The following is a 22,746-nucleotide window of genomic DNA, read 5'->3' as shown; positions in this document are numbered from 1 at the left end:
AGCTGAGCTTGCAAGAAGGGAAATCTACTTCCAACAGGAAACCAGGAGTTCTCCACTTATTAGCATAGTTGCTATTTTTAATAGAAAGTGTAGGAAAAGAGCCGGACACAGCTGCTCCCTTGAAATATTTCAGCCCTCCTTCACAGGACAGACAGCTTGATGAACTGCATTTATTTGCTCAACAAACAGAAAGGAGAAATTGGACTGACACACTCTGTTTTACTTTCATTTTATTAATCTTCTTTGGGTTTGTCTTAAGACTACGTGCAGCTCAAACCATGCTGAGCCATGTAATATGCACATTTATTACATGCTCATAGTGATAAGAAATATTAGTCCTCAGCTGTTCATGCAAATGAGCAGGGTTTGTGGGATAGAGGTGCAGCTGGAAGTGGGTGTTGCATTTCTTCGAATTTTATGTCATAAGCACAGGATGGTTCATTTAAGCAAAGGATTTCTTTGCTTCACTGGCAACAACCAGAAATGGGGGGGGGGAGTGTACTGTTCCATACCCGACAGCCTTGCTAGCTCAGAACAGCAAAGATTGTTTCCAAATGAGGAAGGAATTAACGGTGGGCACATAAGAGAGGTTGCTGGAGTAGAGCTTTGCAATCTTAAGGGAGGGCACCTAAAATCTTATTTCTTGTTTGTCCAAACTGGATAGGCCAGCTGATTACATATAACTGCAAGATAGTATGTTAGCAACCCCGTATTGGTAGAAGTGAATCTCTCTGCATCACAAGAAAATGGTATATTTTATCACAGCCCAGAAAAAAAGAGCTGCTCAAGTTCACAGAAACAAGGAGAAGGAAAATTTCCAAAGGCACCATGGGAAAAGAGGAGTTGCACTTACCTGTAACTGTTGTTCATCTAGTGTTCTTCTGCACAGGCACACATTGGGACTGCACAGGAACAGGTCAGACACAGAAAAGATTTCCAGAACTTTCTAGAGGACTAGAAGTGCCCCTCCTCTCCTTGGCACTTTCCCCACCAAAACCATGCCACCACCAGAAATTAAGGTTCCAGAAAGTTCACAGCAGGACAGGAGAGAGGGATGTGCGACTGCACAGAAGACCACTTGATGGACAACTGTCACTCTGTTTTCATCTTCATGGCTTCTATGCAGTCCCACATTAAGAGAGTGGCAAGCTCACTGACTGAAGAAAGTAGGAGTGGAGCTCTCGGTTTAAGAGACCATGAAGGACCACCTTACCAACAGACACTTAGCATCTCATTGACATTCACCCAGAGGTGCTTTCAAAAGTACAAGCAGGAATGTGGCAAAGAAAAACAGTGCTATGGTGGAGAGAGCTATGCTAGGCAAAGGGCATTGAACAGTCAGGCACTCAAGTCAGAACATGATAGCCTCTACCATCTCATAAAAGAAGGGTTGTGGGAGGATACTGCCAGGTCTCTCTTGGAGCCTGAATGACTAATATACCTGATAGCATTGTGAGACATGAGAAGTGAAAGCCAAACCCTGGTAGCGAATGCTGGCCAAAGCACTGGACACATTAATGTTGTGAAACAACATATTAGCAAGGTCATTCCCCAATGACAGGCCCTTGGCAGCAAAGGAGTAAACAATAGGGTAGGGCATGGATCATCACAGTGTATGGCAAAGGTCAAATAGCCCATTATCTAAGAGTCGACACCAGTTAGTTGAGGAAAATATAACTGCAATACCTTGCAATGACATGAAGCATTTGCACTAAAACAAAAGACCGAGAAAAGTGAGGTATGTCTAGTCTATAATGACCTGCTGATTAGCAGATTAAAGGAAAATTGCAGCGGGGGAATTCTGCTTCCCACATAGGCTAATAGTTTACAGCATTCACACTCTACAGTGACTGAATTAGAGATGAAGTTCTATTTAATCTGCAGGCCATCAATAACAAGAATAGTGACCATGGGAATGAAGTATAAATTTGCTAAAGGATTGCAGTAGAGCCCAGACAGCAGCAAATTTAATGAAACTGTGTGTCATGGACTTCTTGCCCTGAGATACCCATTCTGAGTAGAAACATAAGATATCCTTTTAAAAGCTGAGCGTAGAGTCTATCTAAACTCCACCTTTCAGCCCCAATGGAGACTCAAAGTGGCTATAACATTTTATACCCTTCCATTCCATCCATACAACACCCCTGCAAAACAGGTCAGGCCAAGAGAATGCAATGGTCATAGACACAGGGCTCTGTCAGGCCACACCACTGGGTTTCTGCCCTCGGAGCCTACACAGCCAAGGAAGTGGGGAGCCATTATTCAGGCTGGCAGGCAGCCAAAGCCTTTGGGGGGGAGCTTCTCAGCCTCTGATCAGAGGGCTCTGTCAGGCCACACTTCCAGGCTTCTCCCTACAGAGCTGTGGGTGCCAGGGAGGGTTCAGGTGCCCTTAATTAGGCTAGGGCATTGCTACAGCCCTTTGAGCAAAAGAAGAAGAAAACCTTCTGAGGAGGCTCTGACAGGCCATGCCTTCAGGGTAACTTGGTGGCACACAGAACCGATGTTTTTCAGTTTAAAAACACAGTCAGATGTTTTTCAGTTTAAAAGCACAGCCAGATGTTTTTCAGTTTAAAAGCACAGCCAGCACAATCTTGAAGAGGTCTCTCTTGAGCCATGACAAAAGGAAAACAGAAATGATTATTCTTTATATGTAATTTTATTCTTCACTGGAATGACTATTGATGGTAAAAAATAACTTTAAAGAGAAATAAGTCTCAGTATCAAGAATGAGGTGAAGAAAGATAGAGAACAGCAATGAAGATCCTCTCTCTGTGGTGGCAAAAAACCCTAAGGAAATACCTCCTTTCCTCCTGATCATATGATGGTTTGGGCAGGAAAGTGCCAAGGGGAGGAGAGGCACTCCTAGTCTTCTAGAAAGCTCTAGACATCTTTCACGTGGCTGGCCTTCACGTTCGCAGTCCCAAGGTGGGACTGCACAGAAGCCACAAAGATGAACGGAGGTATATTTTGAAACTTACCCAATGCATTTTGAGCTGGATACACTTTGCATTTTTCCATCCTTAACATTTTTGGCTCTTATGAAAGATGTATCCTTGAGAAACAGCAGCATGATTGAAATGCATTGAGCAAATTTCAAATCAACAAATCTATTTTCTGTGGCACTTTTGAATATTTTCCTCCTTACTTTTTTTCTGCACTCTATCACATACCTTAAACAGCAAATGTCATATTTTTCTCTCTCCATCATAAGGCTCCAAAGCCAATCAACTTACCATTATTTTATAACATAACATACTGGAAACTTAGGTTTTCCAACAAACATACATTCTGGAAGGGGCTGCAGTCAATCCTGGCTTTCTAATGAGTGTACCTAAGCATATACCTAAAAAATGCAATATGTAGAGAGGCCGTTTTGCACTCATAAAGCATCATTTGAAAGACTATAGAGTTGAATGAATGCTCGTGCAATTTAATTTCACAAATGCCATCTGTAAGATCTCAAAAATCTCTCTTTTAGTGTATAGCTGCCTGCTTCAAGGCTTCACAGCTCATCTATGACATTAGCACAACTAAGCCAATGGAAGCCAGAGCAACTTGGGTATCTTTATTTGCCAATGGCCGCTGTGACATCAGAGCAGATCAGCCAGCAGAATCAAGAGATGCAGTTAAAGGTTTAAAAGGATATTGCAAAAATTAGGAGTATAGAGGAATGTAAATACAACCCATCATAATGAAACTCCCTTCAGTAATAAGCACTGGAAGCAGACTGCTGTTGCAGCAGAGCCCAGTCTTGGCTGTGGCCAGCATACATCCCTTAGCCAACAGAGAAAGAAAATTCATATGCATATACTAGCCATTCAGTTCATTTTTCAGGCATATGGTATGGCTGGAAATCTGATGGTTTAGCCTCTTCGGTAGAAGAATTCAGATTAACCATGGGATAAAATAGAAAACTGACTCATCCGTAGCAAATATAGTAAAACACAAACCTCACAAGAGGAGGAAAAAATGTCCGTGAAGGCAATATAAATGAAAATCTAGCTGTTTCCCATTTGTGAACAGATATCCAAACTACTTTTTGGAAGGCTACAAAACACAGTGAGCAGATCTGTTCTGGAAAAACTTGGTACACCCGGATGGTAGGAGAATTTTTGTAATTATGGAAGTCTTCTTTAGAAATCCAGCGTATTTAACCCTGTGGGCTGATAGCAAGCAAGGCTTCCTCAAACCACAGGCTATTAAAAGAGCTGAGTCTAAAAACACTCCTGGGCAAAATTTTTAACATGAAACGAGTAAGAGACAATATTTTTAAAATTAAGGTGATTTAATGCCTTGACTGGGTAGCCATTGGGAAGGCTGCTCAGTGCCTGAGAGAGTCTCTCTCTTTCTCAAATGCAGCTCATACATTTCCTGATTATACCCCTCAGTGCAGAGAAGATCCGAAGACTCAGTGCAGCCAAGCTCTTTTAAAGTGCTAGCCAGTAACTGCCTGCAGAGAAAGGCTCAATTACGAAGCAGGAACCAATTTGCACCAACATATCTTATGAAGACCTTCTCAGGGTTCAACTCCTGATAGCCAAATTCCTGCAACCAATTCCTGATAGCCAAATACACCCTCCGCTGAGTTTTCATTACATCTGCATGGTAAATGAGTTACCAACAAGACCCATCTGTAGTTTCTCAAGCAGGGCTTTCCTACACCATGCTGATGTAATGTTTTGGAGAAAACTTTCTCATACTTCCATGACAATGCTAAAAGTAGAAGAGTTCCCTTGCTGATATGTCCTTTTAAAAAGTTAAAGCATCATAGAAGGAGGCTATTGTGTAAATAAATTAGGCCACAGGAAGGCAGGAAGCTATATTTTTAGCCCTTCAACGTAGAAGATGCTACTCGTTTTCTTCTTCTGTGATCTGTGAATTCATCTGTTTCAAAATGAGTTCTTTCGAATGAAAGTTTGCTGGTTCTAATGCCACAATCAGCTACTTTGAGAGTTTGAACATAGCCCTTTTCTAATTATCTTCAGTTTGTGAAGAATAAGTTTCTGACTGATTGCACCCCAGTTCTGCCACCTGTCACCACTACCAAGTGGGATGGGAAAGCACTTTTGGAACTGCCAAAATCTGTTCTTTGAACAGTAAAATTGAAACTATGTGCATAATGCCACAGCTTGGCTATTATTAGGAGCTAGGAGGAGCATGAATATTACTCCCATACAGCAGTCACACCATTGGCTACCTATCAGTTACAGGGCTTGATTCAAGGTATAGATTATCCCATGCAAAGCTCTTCATGGCCTTGGTACATCCTATATATGGGACCACCGTTCTTGCTTGTTCTACCACAGCAGCTTCGCTCATCTGAACAGGGCCTTCTGCAGGTTCCATAGGCCTGTGCATGGGCAAAATCAACAGCTGCCCATACATGTGCATTCTCTGTGGTGGCCCTCACTTTATGAAGAGGTTAGGAAAGCTCTCACTCTCCTGGCTTTCTGAAAACTATGCAAAACTGAATTATTCAAGAAGGCTTCTTACTCATATGGGAGAGCTGTACTATAAGGGATCCATCAGTAAAAGTACAGTGATGGACTACAGACTTTACTCTAAGTATTGATAGACTACAGACTCTACTACTCTTGCTATGATTCTACTGGGTAGTTCCTATGATATTTAATATGTCAGTCAGAATGGCTTATGCTCCATTTCAGCATTTCTTCAGCTCTATATTGGATTTCTGCTGGTTTTAAATCTGGGCAAATTTGTGTTGATATACCCAGGGCTTTTTTCTGGGAAAAGAGGTGGTGGAACTCAGTGGGTTGCCCTTGGAGAAAATGGTCACATGGCTGGTGGCCCGGCCCCTGATCTCCAGAAAGAGGGGAGTTTAGATTGCCCTCTGCGTCTCTTGGTGCAGAGGGCAATCTAAACTTCCCTCTGTATGGAGATCAGGGGGTGGGGCCACCAGCCGTGTGACCATTTTCAAGAGATTCCAGAACTCCGTTCCACCGCGTTCCAGCTGACAAAAAGGCCTGGATATACCCTTTTACATTGCTTATTGAAATGCTTTTGAAATTGACTGTACTGACTCACACCGTGTAATCAGTTTTGAGTTTCAGTGGGAAAGGTGGACTATAAATAATGCAAATAAATAAAATAAGCAAGTATTTGTCCATTAAAATTGAGCACTGGTAAGGAGCACAGGAGCTCTCCGTGGTCCTGAAAGGACTGCCTCTGAATTCTAGCCATTGCTACAACAATCCACGTCTTCTTGTCTGCTATTACTTAGGAAACCTGATAAGCTTCTGAAGTACTCCAAGGATCCACAGAACATAGTCTGAAACCCACTTTCTACCCTGAAAAGCTAAGAAGCTGTAAAGTGAAACACACGCCCTTAGTAACCAAAACTGCATATGGCAGCTCTAGGGGCAAGCTTTCTGTTATGACATTGTTAATCCAGCTAAAGCAAATGTGAGCAAATGAGATCTGTTAAGTTGAGGAAAGGAAATGTCACCAATGATGAGTAACAAAAGGGCAGAACAGTCAATGGAACGAGTGTAAAATAGATCACCAGGATGGTGGCTGGGTGCATACGCAGGCATAGCAAGGCTGCAAGGGACAAAAATAGTGTATTACCCCATGACACTCCTATACAGAGATCCCAGCAAGAGGGAGACAAAGAAAAAGCACAGAGTCAGTGGCAAAAGGGAAGTGCACATCAACACAGTAACTCCAAAGCAAACACACAAATGAAATTCCCTCCCGCCCATCATTTTTCACAAAGCAAACAGGAAGTGAAACAACTGCATGCATGCATACCCATCCTTCACATTTCAGACAGGACCAGAATACTTTCAGATTTCCTGTCACTTCGGAAGGAGTTTTTAGTGTTCAAAAACATGGCACAGTGTTAATTTTAAACTAACAGTATATTACATGTTGAACCTAGCCATTTTTGGCACATACTCCAATTGTTTTCACCTCCCCTTCTCATTAGTCCATAGTATCTCATTGGTAGAACTCCACATGTGGGCCCTGAGGTGCCCAGTTCAAATCCTTCACAGCAACAACCAAGAGGCAGTAGAACAGTTAGGGAAGTCAGGAAGTATGGATCACATGATGAACCTACCTTCATGTATAAATTTATATGGAGGAGAAAGAATGGTTTATGGGTTAGAGACTCCCGGAAACCCACTGTCATTCCTCACCACCAACATAAAAGGATGGGTGCTTCTGAAATTCTCCAAAATTTTCCACTAGATTTATAGTTCTGAAATGCCTGGTCTTCTTTCCAAAGTGGAACCAGTGCATTACAGATTCCCTATTTTTTCTTTTTTAAACATTTCCAATTTTTTTCAGAATACTGTACATGCACATTTTGTTGCAACTCTTAGTCCCTTCAGTGCATTCATACCTTTCTCCCCGCATATTACTGATGCACACAACCAAACTGATAAACACAGTGGTGAAACAATATCGATGTGGTCACATGTACAGTTATAACAATACTCTTTTTTTACGTGGCCCTTTATCAATGTGCAGCAGTGCATGTGGACATCAGTAAAACACAATAAAATGACAGCCTTCACTCCCAGACTGCTTTTTCTGTAGTTTTCTTTATAATATGCTGAATTGGGGGGATGCAAAGGAATTGAAGGAGCCAAAAGATGCATCAAGAGCAAAATTACAAAGTGATAAAAGAACAGAGGAAATATGCTCATGCATAGATAAAAGTGAAGAGGCAAATTTGGTGTTCAAATTGCTGTGTTCTGTGACTGTTACTGTTGAATGCATCTTTATCCGCTTCCCATTTTCATTATTCAGGCCAGAATAATGCTTAGAAAAAATGTACTCTGGATGTCTTTCCAGGGCAAAACAACAACGTTACTTTAAAAGGGACTCCCTGTGGCCCAGACTGAGCCCTATGCGGACTGGGACCAGCGTATCTGTGGGACTGTCTTTCCCTATATGAGCCCTGGAGGATGCTTCGATCCAGCAACTAACTGCTGTTAATGGTCCCTGGCCCCAGGGAGGCCCACCTAGCGTCGATCAGAGCTAGGGCCTTTTCTGTCCTGGCTCCAACCTGGTGGAATGCTCTGCCTAAAGATACCAGTGCCCAGCCGGATTTGCTATCCTTCCGCCAGGCCTGCAAGACGGAGCTGTTCCGCCGGGCATATGATTGACACTGGCAGGGCCTCCCCGCCAGCTGACTAGAAGAGAATGTGTCCCCCTACTGGAAGCATTTACCACCCATCCTTGTTAAATACTTTTGGAGATGGTTGGGTGGTGGTTTTTGGAGAAGTCTGCTGCTGTACGTTTTTTAAATATTTATATGGTTTTATTGGTTTTAAAGCTATTTGTATTTTAAATTATTATACCGGTTGTAATCTGCCCTGAGCCTGCTAATGCAGGGAGGGTGGAATATACATTGAATTAAATAAATAAATAAATCATGATGCACGTAAGTACTGGCACACCTTAGGCAGCACTACAGAGAAACAGATTTGGACAGGTGCCGAAATGAGAAGGATGGAATTGTGTGTCCTCAGTTGCTGTGGAGTCCAACAGCATATGTGCTTACACACACTAAGGTTCTCATAAAAGTCAACATTTCTGACTCCCTGGTATGTGTTCTAAGTGACACAACAGCCAGAGAAGCAGACCAAAATACCAAGGCCAAAGGAATTAACGTGGCAAATATAATGAGACTATATATATATATATATATATTGCCTTTCTGCTGATGGCATTCCAGCTCCAATGGTATTAGTTAGGAATCAGGAAATGCACAGTATTTTACAAGAACACAATCACTTGTTAACAGGTCTCTAAAGAAAGCACAAAACCATCACCTTGCATTTCAGACAGAGGACATTCAATACTGCATAAATATTCAGAAAGCCTATTTCTCCTAATAGTCCCAGGCTCAAAATCTTTGACATACATTGCACAGTTGACATGCTTGGCAGCTTTCATCTGCCCCAAACAGCATGAAATGCCTTGCACAATTTTGTTTTTAAAATCACACAGTTAACAATATAACCTGGAGAAGCCCTGATTAAAAATCTTTACAATAAGGTAGAATGCCAGCAAGGATGGAGCAAGGTAGAGTTCCCTTATGAGGGAAAATCCAAAGCCATAGCACCATCATAGAGAAGGCACTCTCTATTAACCACTCTCTGTACTTCCAGTGGCAAAGGCATACATACAGAGAAGCAACAATACCAGCAACTGAAAAAAGTGTGAGGACTTGGCCATACCTACATGGCAGCTGAGAGCGGGACCACAAGTGACGCCTGACACAGGTTGGACACTTGCCAGCTTCCCTCAAGTTTTGGCGGGAAATGTAGGCAGCTTGGCGGAATGTTGGACAAGTGACAGTTGAAAAGTCCATTGGATAGCAGTCGGAGAGCGAAGCTGCAAGACCAGGACACCTACATTTCCCATTAAAACTTGAGGGCAGATGACAAGTGTCCAACCTTGTGGTCCCGCTCTCAGTGGCTCACTGGTCAAAGTGGGGTTTGTAGGACTTCCCTAAGGCCTGTTGATCAGCAGTGGGGGGACAGCAGCAAGAGTTTCGCCACTAGCATTTTCAGCCTAAACTCATTCCTGTAAGTATCAAGAACCAGCAGCTCCTATCTAGATCCCATCAGATGTCCAAGTGTACCCAACAGTTTTCTAGGGTGAACTCACCACTACTGTGGCAAGCTTTCTTAGAAATTCCAAGTCAACCATGGACCCTGGAGCCATGGAAAGGGAAGGTTCTCTGCCTGCCTCTCTTTCCCCTAGAAAAAAACAAGCACATTTCATATCTAAGACCTGCAGCAGGCAGACAGGGCTATCTGCTTTTGTATCTCTGACCAATGCCTCCATGCCATGGAGAAAAACCCTTCTCTAACCCTCAACAGAATTATACTGTGAAAGCATCTATCTAACCATCAAGTTGTGCAAATCAAGTTGTTGTTCTCAAAAGGTCAGTCAAGTCATGTGAAGGTCTGAGCTACGAAACAAGAAGCTTATAGCGGAAAAGCTGTCAACCAGCTGAACTCAACTAGTCAGAGAGCAATTTGAAAACCTCAGTTATAGAGAAATAGCTAGAGTAATAAAGTGCAGAATAAACTACAAGAACATAACAGGCAAAAGAATGCTCTTGTACGTTCTTGTTCTGAACGTACAAGAGCAGCGTTGATATTATCTAGTGTCATTTCCAGACATGACAAAAACAATTACCCCTGGTTTATTTGGCAAAGCTTACAACCTGTACATGCAAGCCCCAACTACACCAAAGGCTTGTACTACTAAAATATGCTGGAGCCATCTAGGCCTCTGGACTCACATTTTCCTTTAACTGGAAAGGAAATGTTTGCTGTAACTCGGATGCATTCCTAACCAACATAAGGGAACGGAAGGCTCCTGAACAGTGTGGCTTGGCAAGTTTTGCAAAATTAACAAAAGTAACTGCTAGAGGGATGTCTTAGACTCTTGACTCCTGAGCAAAGATGGATGTCCTCTTTCTCAGATGCCAAGGAACACTGGGCTCTGCATCACTCTCCTCTCACCCACGGGCAGAACTGGATTTTACATGAAATTCCATGATCATTTTTCTCTTCAATCATTTTTTTTAAGGGGGGTGGATGTAGTTATGGTACTGAGACTTAAAAGGGAAGACTGATGCAGCAGGAGAGAGGATATAACATCTTTTCCTCTTTGTGCTGTTTTTCCACTGGAGCCCTTCCCACCAGTTGGTATTACGCTTGTTGAGGGAAATTTCTACAGCGCGATCCTAAGCAGAGTTACTCCAGTCTAAGCCCATTAATTGTAATGGGCATAGACTGGAGTGACTCTGTTTAGGATTACACTGATAGATACTCATATCTGCCCCCTGGCATGAGTGAAAATGACAAGGGACAAAATGGGGAAAGCGAGCAAGACAAATTCTGCCCCGTTGTTCAGCAAGAAGCAAATCTGCTCCTGCCTTCCATTGTTCTGACCAATGAGTGCAAAGGCAATGAAATAAGTTGATGAAGGTGCAGTTTTACATTTTATAAAACTGAAATTAATTCTACTAATATTTAATACAACTGAACATTTTAGAAAATATTCTCAGATATCCTGAGACCCCCTCCCCCACCACCACCACAAAATTTCTGGTTATCAGACCGACTCCAATGAAAACTAAATGAAAGTGTTTGAGAAGGAGGAGGCTCCTTTGGGGTCTTGTCTGTATTCAGAAACGTGGCTTGCAGGAGTGCAGAAGTTCAGTGATCTCCGCATTCAGAAAAGTTACATATAGTAATCCATGTTCTGCTCCACTCCTGAAACGAAGGGGAAGTGGACTCTTCCCTTCGTGACTCGGCCACTTTCATGCCCCAAGTGCGAAAAGGAATGGATGACTTCAAACACCTTTTTTTTGAAAAATGACTACTGCTCTACCACCATTTCCAGATCAGTGTTGCCCCGCTTTCCACTTCAGGAAATCAGAGCCCCAAAAGGAAAATCTACTTACGAAAAGGCGAAGGCCACAAGAGCCCCACTGACCACAATAAAATCCAGGATGTTCCAGAGGTCACGGAAATAGGAGCCAGGATGTAGGATCAGGCCCAGGTCAATCATCTAGATAGGAACCAAAAAGACAACAAAATGCTTCAGACATACAGAAATGGAGCAGGCGCTTGGTGTCATAATGTTTTGCACGCATGCATAGCTACAGTGACTCTGCCCTTTCACTGCTGAATGAATCCCAAAGGGGGAAAGAACAGAGCAGCCTAAAAACCCACTCTGCAGTGAACAGGCCCTCTGCCTTTACCACTAAAATGATCCTTGTTGGGGGGGAGGGAGCTTAAAACCCATGAAATGTTAACAGGTTAAAAGTGACTATTGGTATCGACTAGGGGTGTGCAAGCCAAAAATTTTCGGCTATAGCCGAAAGTAGAAAGCCGAAAGAAGATTCTCTATCGTTAAAGCCGAAAGCCGAAACAAGAATCTCTTTCGGCTTTCGACTTTCGGGATTCTTTCAGCATTATTTCGGCATTCTTTCGGCTTTTTTCTATGGGAAAATGCCTCCGTCTTTCAGGACGCCTGGAGGAGGCATTTTCCCACCAAATAAGCCCAAAATTGGTGGGGACCTTCCTCTAACCCTTCTCTAACAACCACCCAAGTTTCAGACAGATTGGACTTTGGGGGGCCATGTTATGGCCCCCCAAAGCAGGTCCCCCCATCCTCCCATAAGAAAGCGAAGGAGCAGCATATTGTTAGCATGCTGCTGCTGATCTTTCTTCATTATTTCCTATGGGGAAAAAATGAAGAGGCAGGCTTCCTTTGCCAGGGGTGGCATTTTGCATGCAAAATGCCCCCCAGCCCTCAGGGGCCCTTCTCCCACCCCTCCTCCCACCCCCCACCAAGGCTCAGCCTGCTCCCACTTGGGGGGGGCATTTCATGGCCTCCCCAAGTAGGTGCTCTAATCTCTACCACTGACAGCTGGGGGAGGCTTGTGTTGCCAGGGGTGGCATTTTGCATGCAAAATGCCCCCCAACCCTCTGGGGCCCTTCTCCCACCCCTCCTCCCACCCCCCACCAAGGCTCAGCCTGCTCCCACTTGGGGGGGCATTTCATGGCCTCCCCAAGTAGGTGCTCTGCTCTCATCTCTACCACTGACAGCTGGGGGAGGCTTGTGTTGCCAGGGGTGGCATTTTGCATGCAAAATGCCCCCCAGCCCTCTGGGGCCCTTCTCCCACCCTTCCTCCCACCCCCCACCAAGGCTCAGACTGCTCCCACTTGGGGGGCCATTTCATGGCATCCCCAAGTAGGTCCTCTCAGCCCCTAAAGTCCACCCCTTACAGCCCCACACAAACCCAATTCCCCCCCAGCTGCCACACACAGACCCAAATCCCCACATTAGCCCCTCACAGACCCAAATCCACCCCCACCTGCCCCACACCCATAACCCCAGGAACAGGCTGGCAAAGGCCAGCCCTCTCCCTTTGTTCCCTATGCTGGGAACTTCTAAACTCTCTTTCCCTGGGCAATCCCTGGGTGCCACAATGGTGGGCACACTTCTGAGTGCCAGCTGGTCCCTGTGAAAGAGCACCTGAACCACAGACACCCTCCCTCAAATTCCCCCACCACCTACAGAGATGGCTGGCCAGCCAGCCCCATTGTTCCCTATGATGGGAACCAACTGCACAACAAAGAATAAAACAAGAACAACACAAAATAAAGTTTTAAAAAAATTATTTTCTCCCTTCCAAAGTACAAGTAGGCAAAGCATTATGACACATTACACCAGCAGTCCCCCACACAGAAAAATTAAAACAAAACTCACTTAACATCAGAGAATCACAAAGCATGATTCCTGTCAAAAACACTTTATTTCTTGAACAGCTTTAGGTTACACAGCAGGGGGGAACACCAAAGGGCATGGCAGCACTATCTTACACAAAAATAACACAACTCACTTAACATCAGAGAATCACAAAGGATGATTCCTGTCAAAAACACTTTATTTCTTGAACAGCTTTAGGTTACACAGCAGGGGGGAACACCAAAGGGCATGGCAGCACTATCTTACACAAAAATAACACAACTCACTTAACATCAGAGAATCACAAAAACACAATTCCTGGCAAAAACACTTTATTTCTTGAACAGTTTTAGGTTACACAGTAGGAGGGCACAACAGGGCATGATAGCAATGTACTACAAAAAATAATACAACCCACTTCACCGTTTTTGACAGCAATTGTGTTTGTGTGATTCTCTGATGTGAAGTGAGTTGTGTTATTTTTGCGTAGTACACTGCTTTCCTGCTCTGCGGTGCCTTCCTACTGTGTAACCTAAAGCAGTTACAGAAATAAAGTGCTTTTGACAGCTATTTTTTGGGGTGATTCTTTAATGTGAAGTGAGTTGTGTTATTTTTGTGTAAGATACTGCTTCCATGCCCTTTGGTGTCCCCCCCCTGCTGTGTAGCCTAAAGCTGTTCAAGAAATAAAGTGTTTTTGACAGGAATTGTGCTTTTGTGATTCTCTGATGTTAAGTGAGTTGTGTTCTTTTTGTGTAAGATAGTGCTGCCATGCCCTTTGGTGTTCCCCCCTGCTGTGTAACCTAAAGCTGTTCAAGAAATAAAGTGTTTTTGACAGGAATTGTGTTTTTGTGATTCTCTGATGTTAAGTGAGTTGTGTTATTTTTGTGTAAGATAGTGCTGCCATGCCCTTTGGTGTTCCCCCCTGCTGTGTAACCTAAAGCTGTTCAAGAAATAAAGTGTTTTTGACAGGAATTGTGTTTTTGTGATTCTCTGATGTTAAGTGAGTTGTGTTATTTTTGTGTAAGATAGTGCTGCCATGCCCTTTGGTGTTCCCCCCTGCTGTGTAACCTAAAGCTGTTCAAGAAATAAAGTGTTTTTGACAGGACTCATGCTTTGTGATTCTCTGATGTTAAGTGAGTTGTGTTATTTTTGTGTAAGATAGTGCTGCCATGCCCTTTGGTGTTCCCCCCTGCTGTGTAACCTAAAGCTGTTCAAGAAATAAAGTGTTTTTGACAGGAATCATGCTTTGTGATTCTCTGATGTTAAGTGAGTTTTGTTTTAATTTTTCTGTGTGGGGGACTGCTGGTGTAATGTGTCATAATGCTTTGCCTACTTGTACTTTGGAAGGGAGAAAATAATTTTTTTAAAACTTTATTTTGTGTTGTTCTTGTTTTATTCTTTGTTGTGCAGTTGGTTCCCATCATAGGGAACAATGGGGCTGGCTGGCCAGCCATCTCTGTAGGTGGTGGGGGAATTTGAGGGAGGGTGTCTGTGGTTCAGGTGCTCTTTCACAGGGACCAGCTGGCACTCAGAAGTGTGCCCACCATTGTGGCACCCCTGGGCTGTGCAGAATTGCCCAGGGAAAGAGAGTTTAGAAGTTCCCAGCATAGGGAACAAAGGGAGAGGGCTGGCCTTTGCCAGCCTGTTCCTGGGGTTATGGGTGTGGGGCAGGTGGGGGTGGATTTGGGTCTGTGAGGGGCTAATGTGGGGATTTGGGTCTGTGTGTGGCAGCTGGGGGGGAATTGGGTTTGTGTGGGGCTGTAAGGGGTGGACTTTAGGGGCTGAGAGGACCTACTTGGGGATGCCATGAAATGCCCCCCCAAGTAGGAGCAGTCTGAGCCTTGGTGGGGGGTGGGAGGAAGGGTGAGAGAAGGGCCCCAGAGGGCTGGGGGGCATTTTGTATGCAAAATGCCACCCCTGGCAAGACAAGCCTTCCCCAGCTGTCAGTGGTAGAGAAAAGAGCACCTACTTGGGGAGGCCATGAAATGCCCCCCCCAAGTGGGAGCAGTCTGAGCCTGGGTGGGGGGTGGGGGGAAGGGTGGGAGAAGGGCCCCTGAGGGCTTGGGGGCATTTTGCATGCAAAATGCCACCCCTGGCAACACAAGCCTCCCCCAGCTGTCAGTGGTAGAGATTAGAGCACCTACTTGGGGAGGCCATGAAATGGCCCCCCCAAGTGGGAGCAGGCTGAGCCTTGGTGGGGGGTGGGAGGAGGGGTGGGAGAAGGGCCCCTGAGGGTAAGGGGGCATTTTGCATGCAAAATGCCACCCCTGGCAACACAAGCCTTCCCCAGCTGTCAGTGGTAGAGAAAAGAGCACCTACTTGGGGAGGCCATGAAATGGCCCCCCCAAGTGGGAGCAGGCTGAGCCTTGGTGGGGGGTGGGAGGAGGGGTGGGAGAAGGGCCCCTGAGGGTAAGGGGGCATTTTGCATGCAAAATGCCACCCCTGGCAAAGGAAGCCTGCCTCTTCATTTTTTCCCCATAGGAAATAATGAAGAAAGATCAGCAGCAGCATGCTAACAATATGCTGCTCCTTCGCTTTCTTATGGGAGGATGGGGGGACCTGCTTTGGGGGGCCATAACATGGCCCCCCAAAGTCCAATCTGTCTGAAACTTGGGTGGTTGTTAGAGAAGGGTTAGAGGAAGGTCCCTACCAATTTTGGGCTTATTCGGTGGGAAAATGCCTCCTCCAGGCGTCCTGGAAGACGGAGGCATTTTCCCTTAGGAAAGCCGAAAGAATCCCGAAACGTTTCGGCTTTTTTCTTTCGGCTACCCGAAACGTTTCGGCATTCCCCGAAACGTTTCGGCATTCCCCGAAAGAAGCCGAAACACTTTTGTTTCGGCATTCTTTCGGCATTCTGAATGCCGAAACGCACATCCCTAGTATCGACTTGTAGCAAAGGAAAGGAACCATGTTCCTATTTTTGCATCACTACTGTCACACTGGAAAAAGAACTTGCATGGGGAAACACACAACCTCTTAAGATAGAATCAGTGTGGGCTGCTTTCTGACCCAACTACCCTAGAAGCAGGAAGCGCAGCTTGCTCAAGCTTCTGTTGCCACTGGGTAATATATGACATATGCTAAAAGGACCAACAAGAGATTCTTACCTTTATCAACATCTCAAAAGTAAAGACACCAGTAAATATGTAATCCAGGTACTTGAGAGCCTGAAATCAGAATAAGAGACTTGGCTGAAGAAGCCCAGCGTTAACAGATCTATACAAGAACAGCAAAGATAGAGTAAGGCTTGTATAGAAGTGGATTTTACTTCTATAACTGCACAGTCTTCTCAAGATTCCATGGTATGATTCCCCTATAACTAATATCCCCCAATTTTTCATAACTAGGGCACATGTTTGTTTTAGAATAAAAGTGGTGTCACTCTTACAGTCAAAAGAGATAAGGGATGGGGTTGGATGGTACCTTTCCACTAAGTGAGGAATCTTCCACTGCGGAATGACTCCTTCCTCTACCAAATAACTCCTTCCTCCAACAGAAGATTTCTCATGGTGGAAGGGAAACATTGCCTCTAACTATAATGAATTTTCTCAAACAACTCCCACAACAATGGCAAATATATCCCTTGCAATTGGGTGATAGCCCAATTAAGACTGAGGGCCAAGCTACAAGTGACGAATGACACTAGAACGGCAAGTGGATTGAGTGGAGTGCAAGTGGAGGATAAGTAAACAGGGAGGAATACACTTGCCGTTCAACTGTCATTCGTCACTTGTAGCTTGTCCCTGACTCCCTTGATCCCCTTCTTCCCCCCCCCTTTTTTTTTTGCCTAGTCAATCTGTGCCAGAACCATGATTTCTTGGAAATGGTGACATTTCGGCCGTTTCCACACACGTTGAATAATGCACTTTCAATGCACTTTAGTTATCCTTTAGAAGTGGATTTTTTGTTCCACACATGGAAAATCCGTTATAAATGTTCACTAAAGCGTATTGAAAGTGGATTATCCAACGTGTGTGGAAGCAGCCTTCCTCTGGCCCTCATTATCTTCAATGAGATGAGCATTCCAGTTGCCCCAGCCAATGGGGAATGAGTTTCCCAAAGCAGCACCAGATTGGGACAATAGTAGTAATGAAGAAGTTAAGGTATTTGTGCAATACCTTTCCTGTATTTTGGGGGGATGCTTTAAAGTTAAGTCATATAACTGTTTGTATTATTTTAATACTAAGTTTTGATTGGTAAGATTTATAATGTTAAGTGGGTATGTATGTATATTGGCTAACATGGAATTTGTTTCTGTACAGCATGTTGAGAAATGTTTAAAATTTTGCACTTTGTAGGATTTACAAATTAGTAATTTAACCCTTTTTAAAATGCTTGTTTACTTTGTACATAAAATTATTACCTAATTTTTTTTAAAGAAAAATGGAGGAGGACAGAATGTTGGGGGGCGAGGGGGGCAGGAAGTGTGAAAATCCAGGAAAGAGTAGAAGATACGGGTTTCTTGTGAACATTTTCCGGCTTGACAACTTCAGCAGCAAAAACCAAACCTTGCAATATTTCAGCAAAGCACAGCACAACTACTCACCTCGTTTCTTGGTGATTCAGCCTGCACCGGGTCTTCAGCTGCCAAGGCTATGCTGCTGAGTGCTATGACCATGAGGATGACCATTTCAAAGTAACGCATGTTCACCATGTAATGGCACAGGCGCCGGATTCTGGAAGAGCCAAGGAAAACAGCACAAGGAAGAGCCGACTCTACTATGTGCTGCTATTGCACTAGGGCAGCCAGCTCCAAAATTATTGATAGGGACAACATGCCAGAAAGAAAAATGTGAATTTAACATTAACGGGCAAGACTTATCTATGCAAATATTTCCACTGAATTTGCATCAGTTGAAATCCTTAAGATTTATTACCCAATTTTGATATTAAGTGAAGATGATATGAATAATTTTTACAAGCAGTTTGATGCTGCACGTTTGATTGAATTAGAAGGAAGCCAGGAAAACACTTGAAACAAAGAATCTGTGTGGTCAATAAATAATAGCGTATTTATTTTGCTTATTTGATTTATACCCTGCTTTTATTCTGTTACAGGTGGTTTACACAGGATTCTGAGGAGGTCTCCCATCCAACCTCTAAGCAGAACCAGACCTGCTTAGCTTCACCAAGGGCACTATCTCACATGTCCAAGAGGGGGAAAAAAGACCAAAGAAAATCTCAACATATATGCATAAATGATAAATAAATACAAAATCTGTAGGTAGATGTCTTATACAGCAAGCTATTAAAACATACACATTTCTTTTAATAAATTCCATAGGCATTGAAATATAACAAGATTCCAGATAATGTACTCATCTTGAATCTTCAGAGGCATGTCAGGTGGGCATGGAGATAAGGCATACTCTCCTTTCCCCATGCTCCCCCTTCTTAATAGGTGCCAAGTACTGTCCAAACAGGACTGAAGTCCAAAATTATCATTCAGATAAAGAGCACAACAACCATTCGAAATCAGCCTCACAAAACAGGGGAAAAAATAGCTGGGATAACTTACGGGTTGGTTGGGCTTAGGATGAACATGGAGCTGTAAGGCAGGATTGGTTTCGGTCCATTTTTCGTCAAGTCCTCATCATCCATGTCTTTCTTCTCTTCTGTTTTTGTTTCAAATTCAACATTATTCACTGCAGCGAAGCCAAAAGGGAACAGGCATCAAAACAGGGACTACTAACTGATTGGCAGTACAATCCTATGGAGAACTGCTCCAGCCTAAGTCCATTGACTTCAATGGACTTAGACTGGAGTAGCTCACCATCAGATTGCACTGTAAATGATTTTACAGTCATGTCTGCCTGTCTGTTGCCTAATTAATAGGTTAGTTAATCAGTCTTATTTGTATCATTTATCATTCACACCAGGTTATACAAGGTGTCACAAAAAAGTTAAGAGAAAACTGTCTTAACCTGCTGGCACAGAACGTAATACAAAAATGTATATATTGTAGCACCTCTACAGAAGCACCTGGAGGAGGACCCTGAGTGAAGGTGGCAAAGAGTGAATGTGAGCAGCCATTTTACAGCTCATTAGCCCCACTAGGGGCAATTCAAAATTTCTCATCCCTGCTATTTTAATGCCCCAAACTCCATTTTGATTGTGCTTCTTCCTTATGCAAACTAAGCTTGTGATTCTTTACTTGTGCAGCAGTTTCTGTTTCGTTGCACTAAATTTTCACCAAGAAATGTACTTGTTTCAACATTATTTGCACATCAAAAATCACATTATATATGCACATGACAACTAAAGTACCTATTGTAGTGGCATTTGAAATGAAGAAATGAGACATAATCAGCTAGGTTAAAGCAGACTTTATTAATGGTGCTCAACATCACCAAAAACCTTTCCCTAATTTTGGAAGGTGGGTTGCTGGCTAACAAGCAGTCTACCATGGCAACCAGTGTTTTGCACATATGTGCACGAGCACACATGAGATCCAAACTTTGCCAGCATTCCCACTGGCTTTGTTAATCCTAGCCTGCACATAAAACAGTGCTGAGAAGTGCTAAGCATCATCTACATCTCCTCCACAGGCAACGAAGGGCTTGGTTAATGCTGCTAAGCACCAAGGTTGCCCATCTCCTAGCTATCTGGCTGCTTAAGTAAATGATGGGCTGGTGTGTGAACAGCCCTTCATCCATAAATGCCTCAGAGTGCTTGCCAATGCCCTACCTGCCCTAGTGCTGCCAAGCTAGTTATGGCTCATTCAGGCCCAAGACAAGGCCAAATTACATGCAATCACCATTCATGGAACAATGTGAAGCAGACTAAAAAGAAGGCTCTCTTCACCGCCAATCCAAAGGAAGCCCCAAAACTTCCTGCTTATCTATTTAACAGCAACCAGCTAGTCTCAAATCATTCCAAAGGGCCAATGGGATGATCAGCTTGCAGACAGCCTGCAAAATAGTGCCCAAACTGGCTTAAACAGCTGCTAAAATCTCTGTTGCCCATGGGCTGCCCTATATGAACCAGCAAACAGCTCAGTGCTCCCCCCCCCAATAGGAATCTTGTGCTACATTCAAATGGGGGGGGGGGCTCACACAAAAACACACCACAGCCCTGTAGGTTGTGAACTGCCTTACAACAGGTTTATACAATACATATCAATTTCAGTCAAAATGGAAAAGGTCCATTTCAAAGAAAATGCAGTCCATTGGATATTCTCCTAGCAGCTTAATAGCCTTGTGTTATTCAAAAGCCAAATCAGAAATTAAGCAAAGGATCTGGGACACTGAACTTCAACACCATCACCTTAAGAACAAGAAATGAGTGCTGTCAAACCATTTAGCTAATTTACTGATCCCTAAGTAGAAGATAGCTTTCACTCTGGCCCGTCTCAATGTTCTTCTACCCTCTTTATCAGAGATGATATCGTGGTGTCCCATTTTACTAGTGTTTACTACTGAGGAAATTGAAACAGTTGGACATGTATTGCTCCATTGCCCCTTTTACGATGACCTCAGACACTCATTTACCCAGCCTATCTTCCAAAACATTCTAGGGCAATTGGGTGAATGGTGCAGCTCCTTTCTTCTAGCTGATCTTGAGCCCGAAATATTAGACAAAATCACAAGTTTCTGTGCAGCTACCAGAGTCTACCAAGGTACCGTGCAGATTCAGTGAATTACATTTCCTATTTTTATATTTTTATTGTACTTTTGTTGTATATATACTCCCTGAATTGCTCTGTTAATTTATGTTTAATGTTGCTGGTCCTTAACTGTAATAATCAATGATTGACTGAATACAAATCAATCTACAAATTCAACAGTGAAAAGCAGACAACTAAAAGAAGTTACAAAAATCTAAACAAATTGAAAAAGAAACAGACAGGGGTTAACCTGTCTGGCATAGAAGGTAGAAAAGTAACATAGTTGCAGTTTAGTTTTCTAGCACTGAACGGCTGTCAAAGCCAAGAGTTCCGTTCCGTAGGAAAAGGAGTATATAGTCAGCATTGTTACAGTTAAACAGTCATTCTCAACAATTGCCTTATGTTAGTTGGCTGTACTGGAATTCCTGAATAAAACTGTTTACCAAATCTGTCTCTGCCTGGTCTGATCGGGGCGGCTATTTTGAGAAGATCCATTGAACAGGAACTGACAGAAACAAACAAGGAACATTTGCCCATCCCTATAATCATCATGATTCTGCACCTGACCAAGGTGATCAAGCCAGTCTCATCCAAGATAGCACCCACTGCCTTAGTGCACATTTTTGTTTCCTCTCATTGGCTGATTCCGCACACGTTGGATAATGCACTTTCAATGCACTTTATCAATCGTTTGAGGTGGATTTTTTGTTACGCACACACAAAAATCCATTCCAAATGATCTATAAAGAGGATTGGAAGTGCATTATGCAACGTGCGCGGAATCACTCATTAGCAACAGTTTGCTAATTCACAACCAGGGAGTTATACTAGAACTCAAGGTTCCTTTTCCAGCTCCCTCTCCATTATTCAGACAGAACTGCAGAGTTGGAAGCACTCACTTGGAATGATTGCAGCTTCCCCTGGAGGAGCAGTGACAGTGACAGGGATATTCACAGTGACAGTTTTGTCCAGTGATGGCTGACCCATGCGGGTGACATTTTTCTGATTATCAGCATCCTCTGGCTGTTCAGGCACTCTCGGCAGACAGGTACTAGGCAAGGTGTGCAGCGGGGCAACAATCACACTCCCGCCAGCCTCGGCGTCACATTGACCTTCTCTGAAACGCAAGAGCAGAGATTGCAAATTCACCCCAGGTCTGCCGCTCTTTAGCTCCTCAAGAGGAAGTTACTTGACAAGCTAACTCCTCTTCAACTTGACTTTGCAGTAAGATACTAGACTGACATCTCAGCTCCTGACAAAAGATGCCTTCAAAATTATCCTCCTCCAAATTTCCTCCTAGATTTTGATGTTCCGAGTTACCTGGTTCTATTTCTCAAGTGGATCTAACAGTTTCACTTTTTATTTCCAGGTTTTATACAACACAAATGATACATGTAGTTGGCCACAACTTTCAGTTCCCTCCATTCATCTGTCTCCCCCCACCCCATTATCAATGCATTACTTTTAAAAGCTATTTAGATGCTATCATATGTTTGAGTCTATAGAGATGTTTTGTGTGCAATGCTTTAGTGATGCATGGGTGCACACGTGCAGTTAAGCACCAGATCAAGGAATCTTGATGTACTCACACATATAATCCTATTTTTAAAAAGAGCTTATTTCGATTGCATTTTCTCAATGCACACATGAATGTTAATGAAGAAGAGGGAGAAACTTAAAGGAAAATTGAAAGAACTAAATGTTGTGGCAAACTATACATGTTCAATTCCTGTATTAATTTTAGAAATTCTGGAGGTGTAGAACACAGTGCAGACTGAAATGCCAGAACAATCAAGGAATGGAATGGGGAAAATCCTCTTATCCCTGTTCGTTCATTCTCATTCTCTCAGGATTTTTGCTCCAGTTTTCTATTAAAAATAAGAATAATA

General features: G+C 43.4%; 1 protein-coding gene across 1 annotated transcript in view; it reads right to left on the bottom strand.

The window, feature by feature from the left end:
* Window positions 1–22,746, bottom strand: part of CACNA1B (calcium voltage-gated channel subunit alpha1 B) — a 443,389-nt gene that overhangs the window by 78,858 nt on the left and 341,785 nt on the right. Inside the window, exons 21-26 of the mRNA XM_054997363.1 lie at window positions 21,757–21,974; window positions 18,770–18,896; window positions 17,798–17,927; window positions 16,359–16,418; window positions 11,459–11,565; window positions 6,589–6,600 (exon numbers count right to left, since the gene is read on the bottom strand). Of these exons, the coding sequence (XP_054853338.1) occupies window positions 6,589–6,600; window positions 11,459–11,565; window positions 16,359–16,418; window positions 17,798–17,927; window positions 18,770–18,896; window positions 21,757–21,974 (654 nt within the window). The remainder of the gene's footprint in view (window positions 1–6,588; window positions 6,601–11,458; window positions 11,566–16,358; window positions 16,419–17,797; window positions 17,928–18,769; window positions 18,897–21,756; window positions 21,975–22,746) is intronic.

Source organism: Eublepharis macularius, chromosome 14, assembly GCF_028583425.1.
Source record: "Eublepharis macularius isolate TG4126 chromosome 14, MPM_Emac_v1.0, whole genome shotgun sequence".
NCBI lineage: Eukaryota > Metazoa > Chordata > Lepidosauria > Squamata > Eublepharidae > Eublepharis > Eublepharis macularius.
The sequence above is the reverse complement of the archived record's forward strand: the minus strand, read 5'-3'. Positions and strand labels throughout refer to the sequence as shown.